At 39.8% G+C, this 7,820-nt stretch overlaps 1 protein-coding gene across 1 annotated transcript; it reads left to right on the top strand.

The window, feature by feature from the left end:
- Positions 1–3,510: 3,510 nt before the first annotated feature.
- Positions 3,511–4,694, top strand: LOC132099147 (uncharacterized). Its single transcript, XM_059505612.1, has 3 exons — positions 3,511–3,820; positions 3,979–4,084; positions 4,166–4,694. The coding sequence occupies exons 1-3, from the start codon at positions 3,612–3,614 to the stop codon at positions 4,583–4,585; spliced, it is 735 nt and encodes a 244-aa protein (XP_059361595.1). The 5' UTR covers positions 3,511–3,611; the 3' UTR covers positions 4,586–4,694.
- The last annotated feature ends 3,126 nt before the right edge of the window (positions 4,695–7,820 follow it).

Here is a 7,820-nt window from a genome sequence, read left to right on the forward strand (position 1 = left end):
TGAATATAGTTCAGACAAAAAAAAGTATGCTTTAGTTGTGAACATACATATATATATGTGAATCAGAAGTGATTTCATATGTGGATGTGCGCGAACTTTTTAGTGCAAACGGAAGGCATTTCAGTGCAAACGGGAGTTTCAAATGATGTCTTTTTCATCACATTCGACTTTTTAGTGCAAACGGAAGGCATTTCAGTGCAAACGGGAGTTTCAAATGATGTCTTTTTCAGCACATTCAACAACTGAGAGCAAGGCAGTCTCAGTTGAATATCCACTTCTGAAGCCAGATTGGTTGCTGTCAAGGAGGTTGTTGTGTGTGAGAAATGTAGTGACTTGGTTGAACACAGCTCGTTCAAGTGTTTTTGCAATGAAAGGAAGAAGGGAAACTGGTCTGTAGTTCTCTAAATGAGATGGGTTGAGGGTGGGTTTCTTAAGTAGTGGAATTATACGAGCCTTTCTAAATGATGAGGGAAAAACACCAGTGTGGAGGGATGTGTTGATGATGTGAGTGAGTGCAGGTACAACTGCAGGAGATATCTTCTTGAAGGAGATGAGATGGAATAGGATCAAGCGGGCAAGTAGTAGGATGATTAGAAAGGATAAGTTTTGAGACTTCTGCCTCAGAGAGTGAAGAGAAGGATGTAAATGAGTGTATGTTTGCTGGTGATATGAGCTTGACTGATTGTGGTGTGGAAAATTGTGTACTGATGTGTTTAATTTTATTAATGAAAAACGTGGCAAAGTCGTCAGCTATTAGAAATGAAGCAGGAGGGGGAGGAGGAGTACAAAGAAGTGAGGAAAATGTTTTAAAAAGCATGCAAGTTTTGTTATGGTAGTATGTCATTTTAGCAGTGGAGACATTAGCAGAGAAGGAAGATAGGAGTGACTGATACACATTAAGGTCAGTAGTATTTTTGGATTTGCGCCACACCCTTTCAGCAGCTCTAAGCTTAGAACGGTGTTCGTGTAGAACATCAGATAACCAAGTGGCAGAAGGGGTGTTACGGGCTAGCCTGGAAGATAAGGGGCAAACAGTGTCTAAACAAGATGTAAGAGTGGAGCAGAAAGTATCAGTAGCACTGTTAGTGTGGAAGATTTTTATTAATAAGATTTGAATCAATCAAGTATAATCAATGTGAATCTAGCCATTTTTGTTGCTAGTTATTATTCCATTATAATCCTATAGGTTAAAGAATAGAAAGGAATAAGAAAGGCCTTTGTCTATACCAAATTAAGGAGGGGGCCTCTTCTCTCTAGGGAGGTATTAAAATTGTAAACATAAGGAAAAGTCTGACTATTTGGAAACGCCCATTATAGGGTATATAAGGAGATACCACATAACATTCGGGAGATCTCCTTGCAAAGGAACTCTCGACTTTATTCTCCTTGAAATAAAGTCTTTTCTTCTGAGAGAAAAACCCCAGACTGAGTGTGATTCTTCAGAGAAGTGGCTGACAACACTACATTAGCATCCAAAGATGCAAACAGTTTAGGGGAAGGAAGTGAAGATGAAACCATTGCAGATAGCCGGGAGGGTGAAAGTGTGCATAGGTTACATCGAAAGATGACATGTGGAGGGGTAAGTGATGTGTCATGGACCATGTTGAGGTTAAGGGTGAGGAGGAAGTGGTCCGACGTGTGCAGTGGAATAACCAGAACATGATCAGTAGAGCAGTGTCGCGTATAAATAAGGTCCAGTTGGTTGCCTGATTTGTGAGTAGCAGTAGTTGAATCAGCATACAGAGGTTTATCTAGGTGGATGTTGAAATCTCTAAGCAAAACCATCCTCAGGAAAGGTTGAGAGCAACACATCTAATTCATCCAAAAAGTTATCCAGTTGTCCTGAGGGTCGATAGACAACTACAAAATTTATTTTAAGATGATAGGTTAAAGTAACCGAATGAGATTCAAAGGAGCTGATGATACCCAAATATGGTAAAGGATTAAATTTGCAATCATTAGAGATGAGCAGACCAGTACTTCCACCTATTCCAGTCAAACGGGGGGAGTGGGAAAATGAGAAATTATTGGAGAGTGCTGCAGGTGTATCAGTGTACTCTGGTTTGATCCAGGTCTCTGATAGGGCCATGAGATTAAGCTTTGAATGACTAATAATAGAATAATAATATAATAATAGCGACCGCTGCCGCGGTATACTAAACTTTTTTATACCCGACAAAACGGAAAGTGAATTTAGCTGAATGCACTTTACTCTTTATCACAACAAGGGTCTAAGCAAGCGCACAACACTGACAACGTATGCGATAGAGTACGAGACCAAACGCAGCACGTCTCAACACAGTAAACAAACAAGTGTTTCCTAGCAACGACAACTGCGCTAAACATTAATGAGACAAGAAATAAATACACTTACGATCTGCTTTTAACTCCCGCTGATTTAACTGCTTCTCACAAAGGGTATTTCTTTACACTCTCTTGCCTAGCGCTTGAACACACTTTACTGTTTATCACAACAAAGGTCACAATACTGACAACGTATGCGATAGAGTACGAGACCGAACGCATTGAATATAATTCAATAATATTAATATATTAACTAAAATAAACACATTGAAAATAAAATTAACAAATTCAAATTCAGATGGACCTTTATTAATGTAAATAAATTGACATTTAAAGGTCAAAGTATAAAAGTATCTCTGTCAGTGTGATATCCATTTCATGTTGTTAAAATATTGATCAGTAAGAAAAGCAACACAAAGGTATTTTTAATGTAAATTCAGCTACAACAAACTCAAATACTAATGTTGAAAGTGTAATGGATAATAAGAGTGGTGGTGGTGACAGTGGGGTGGTGATGGAGGGGAGGGGGTAGGACAGGGTCCACTAGGATGGTTTGATATATGATAAGGGTCCAGTCCTCAAGAAAGGCTACGTTCACACTGCATGGCTTAATGCTCAATTCTGATTTTTTTTTAAAAAAATTGATTTTTTTGAAAAAATTAGATTTTTTTGCAAGGCCGTTCACATTTCCAATTAAATGCACGTGAAATGAACGTGAAATGAACGTGAAATGACCCAGAAGTGACACGCATGTGCAGAAGAGTACTCAACGGTCAACGACGTCACTCATTGTTTGCGGAAGTAGCTAACGTTAAACATGGATGTCACAACAGTGTAGTCAACAGCGGAGCTCTTTTTGCAATATTAAAGTTATTTTCCCAACGGAGCAGCACAATTACAATCTTCTCGTTTTAAGAAGAAAATTAAAAAGAAGGAGGAGAGCAAGGTTTTTGGCCATGGCGTTTTGTGGAGCAGTGATAGCAACGTCGGTACAGAGAAACGTGTGGGTGCGGAGTCGCAGCCAGGAGTGGTGGGATATTGATTTGAGTGGCTTCACTAATACAGAATTCATCAGTAACTTTTGAATGACCAGATCCACCTTCGATTATGTTTGTGAGCGCCTTCGATTAACTCTGTCACTGGAAGAGACATGTCTGCGGCGGCCTATAACAGTGCAGAAACACGTTGCAGTGTATTGGCTAGCAACAGGTGCGTGCTATCGTACGATAGCTAACTTGTTCGGCATAGCCAAGTCTACAGTCTGCTGCATTGTACACGAGTTCTGCGAAGCAGTTCGCCGTGTCCTCATGCCCCATTACATAAAACTGCCCAAAGGGGATGACCTGCAAGAGGTCATTGAAGGCTTCCAGCAGAGATGGGGTTTCCCGCAGTGTGGAGGAGCTATTGATGGGAGTCATATCCCCATCATTGCTGCAGAGGATAACCACGCAGAGTATTTCAACCGCAAAGGGTGGCACTCAGTTCTGCTCCAGGGTGTCGTGGATCATCGGTTTTGGTAAGAAATATAGATATTGTTTTTATAATAGTCTAAAAGTACTGTACTTGCCTCACTTTCTTTTGGTAGAACCATACATCTGCAAGAATATTATCCTTGAAAATACTGTACATAGGACACTGTACACTGTTCAGTAATTTAACACTGTCTTCCAACAGCTTCGCCAACATCTATGCTGGATGGCCAGGGAGTGTTCATGATGCGAGGGTACTCCGGAATTCCCATGTGTACTCACTCGCAGAGAGAGGGGAGCTTTTTCCACCAGTGAGTAATCTAGTATTAGTGATTTATAACGTATACAATGTCTTTAATTATTTTTCTTTTGTTGTGCTTTTAAATCTTAAGGACACTGAGGAGATAATGGGCGTTCAAGTGCCAATCATGCTGCTCGGTGACCCGGCTTATCCCCTTCGAAGCTGGCTGTTAAAAGGATACTGTGACACAGAGACCCTGACAGCTGAGCAGAAGTACTTCAATGGGCGCCACAGCAGAGCCACGATGACTGTGGAGTGCGCTTTCGGCCGACTAGAGGGCCGGTGGAGGTGCCTTGCTAAACGGCTGGATGTGGACATTTCCCTCGTCCCCACCATAATCAGTGCATGTTGCACACTCCACAACATGTGTGAAATGCACGGGGAGAATTATGAAGAGGCTGGTGGAACTGTTCCTCATGTTGAGAGATGGGCTGAAGGAGGGGGATTTGTAGATGTGCAGCCATCAAGAGTCAGAGAAGTACTGACTCAGCTTTTTCTTAGCCAACGTTGAGCCACAAACTGGGCTGTCACAATCATTACAATATCGTTCAACATTTTGTACTTTTTGACCTCAATGTTTATCTGTACATATATTTGTTAGTTAGTTTCTGTGTCATTACAAGGTCATTATTTGTCATTATTTTAATAGCTCAATAAAAGCTCAAGGTCATTATTTGTCATTATTTTAATAGCTCAATATATTGAAATCTGTTTTAAAAATCTTGCATCATTTGTTTGATGATACTTGACTTGTGTGTAAAATAAATTAAAGTTGAACTTCATGCTTTTAAAAGCCATTCTGAGATGTTTCATGTGTAGTTTATAAGTGAGTTGCTTTGCATTATGTATAAAAAAAATGAATTAAATGAAAATAAATTTTATTTAGGCCTACTCTAGGATTGCATGGGATGCTGGAGCCTATTTCAACGCACAATTGACACAAATAAAATGAAATAACCTCAGGAAATGTATGACTTTATTTAAACATTCAAGTCAAATTATCCAACAAATCACAGTTCAGGAAAATGATTTCACGGGGCAATCACATAGGTTTAAAAGAAAAAAAAAACATTTCTTTTTGCATTTTACTGTAATATGTACCTGTTATCTTGACAGGCCTAACCACAAATTAGTTATTTTAGTTTTGTGCTCCTTTGCTGAATTGTTAACATAGCTGCAATAAGTTTTTAAATAACATTTTCAGTACTGCTATTGCGGTTTCCTTTTTATTAAGAGAAAACTGTGTGGCTATAATAGTGCAAACAAATACAATGCAACATATTCAATTTTCCATCAACAAATCAAAATAACCTTGCATATCAATAACCTTCACACTTCAACCTGAACATTGTGCAAAACTGCATCATTAACTGGCATTAATGTTTTAGAACTATTCAAAAAATTGTAAAGTGGGTTTCATCATCTTTAGACTGGAAAGGTGGCTGATGATCCTCGTTGTCGAAAGCCTATTTACCCTGAATATTTGCCGGTGCCTGGAAAAATGACTGAGTGAGATGAGGATGTGGATGAGTATTATTGAAGGGCAGTGGTTGATTTAAAAATCTTGAATAAAGGGCAGGGGCTGGGTGGGAGATGGAGAGGAAGCCACAGGAAACCGTGTGGAATGATGAGTAGGAGGACGAATTGAGTTGTAAATCTGAGAGGGCTGAATTGGTTCTTGGTAGAAAGGTGGCTGTGGAGGCTGGGTTGATCTCTCCATAAACTGAGATATCATGGCGAACATTTTACGATCATGCTCATGCTGAGCTTCTTGCATCTTCAACAAAAGATCTGTGACGTCCTCTTTAAGGGCACTGGTAATCTTTTCAGCAAACACCGCCAGCGTTGCCTCCATCTTTGATTTTCTTTTTCTGTTCTTGGCAGTAGTAGCTGTAAACAAAATAAAAAAATAAAAATCAGATCAAAATAAGGATTACCATGTTTATTTTTTTATTAGTATAACAGTAAAAACGCCAAGCATTCCAGTTTATATCTAGTAATAATTATGATTATTTATGGCCATTTATAAACAATACTAAGCTGTTCAGGAGTGGAAGCCAGTTCAACGTTTAATTCAAACAAATTAATTTCATATCACATGTTTTAGGTCGAAGGTTGCCAAGACTTCTATCAACCTCTTAACTTCCACTTTAACTGAGTGCATTTACTTGGGCTTTACCCAAATCTAAAAGCTTACAGCCTACAGAACACCTCTTTTGAAAGCTATAAAACTGATCTAACATTGTCGTGTTGCCATCACTTTTTGACTTTTTTTATGATCACTCATCTGTCAATTTTTTGTTGCACTTTCATCATATTTTTTATTTCTTTTTGTCACGTTTTCATCAATTTTTTGTCATGTTTTTGTCACTTTTTGGTTGCATTTTCGTAACATTTTCGTTGCTTTTTTTCCAAGAAGCTTTTAGATTTGGGTAATGACAAACTGTAGAAAATGTATTCGGTTCAGGTGGGGGTTAAGAGGTTAACTGAGTTGGAAAACGATCAAAATACAGCCAAGAACATACAAGCAGTGGGTGTGGAAGATGCATGGCTGTTCACAGATGTATCTTCACTTGCTGCAGAACTTTCATCGGAGGTAGAGGCAGAAGGCGAAAGAGCTACAAGGGTCCCATCACCTGTGTATGCATTTAACAAACTGTCACACATCATATTTCAATGTTATAAAGTTAAGTCACAGTAGCTATAGGCCATGTGCAAATATCCCACCAGTATCACCGCAAGAGCAACTAGCTAGGCTGGTCGCGACAGCTGCGGTACCACTCAGGTGGGCTCTCCTCCTCGGGCTCCTCTTGGCCAAAGCAGCTGTCCAACAGTTCTAGGTGGCTGAACGCTGGGCTTATCCCACAAAATGTGGTCCAGCTCTTCGTAAAATGGACAGGTGATACGTTGATGGCCACTTCATTTGTTCCAGTTTTTAACCTCCTTGTATTTGGCTCGGAGGCTTTTTATTTTTCGCTGGCATTGGAGCCAGGATCGTCTGTAACCACGCTCGGCCATTTAGCTGGAAATATTTTCGTATACCGCCCGGTTCCGATAACAGCCCTCGAGTTTAGCCTGAATAGAGCTGTCACCCCAAATATTAATTAAATCTGTGACCTCGCTTCCCTTCCATTGACTGGTCTCAGCAGCATCGTCCGCCATGGTTGTTGTTTATCTTCTCATTCCCGCCTACTTCAATGCAGAATTATGACGTTAGTAGCGTATCAATGACGTACGGGTCGGATACATGCGACCTGGCCGTTCAGACGGAGGTCGCATTTCAAAAGATCGGATATGTAACGGATTCAGGACCACATACCCAAGTGGCCTGGGTCACATTTGAAAAGATAGGATCTGTGTCGTTCAGACTGTCATGAAAAGATCAGATACAGGTCGCATAGGGGCAAAAAAAATCGGAATTGGGTCGTTTCAGCCTGCAGTGTGAACGTAGCCAAAGGTCGAGAACCACTGCTTTAGAGAACATTCACTATACAGGTCCTTTTAACGTCCTTTAGTGCAGACACATCATCAGTCAGATTAGACAGAACTGAACTATACCCAAAGAATAAACACACAAGTAATTGTAGGCTACTTTAATAATACTTTTTATTTGTTATGAATTTCTCTTTACACGTGTGTGTGTGTGTGTGTGTGTGTGTGTTCCAGTTCTGTGTGTTAGTTCTCCAGGTCTGATTCCACCCATAAGTTAGGAACCTAAAATAATAAAAATAATAATAATAAAAAAA

This window comes from Carassius carassius, chromosome 22 (assembly GCF_963082965.1).
Source record: "Carassius carassius chromosome 22, fCarCar2.1, whole genome shotgun sequence".
NCBI lineage: Eukaryota > Metazoa > Chordata > Actinopteri > Cypriniformes > Cyprinidae > Carassius > Carassius carassius.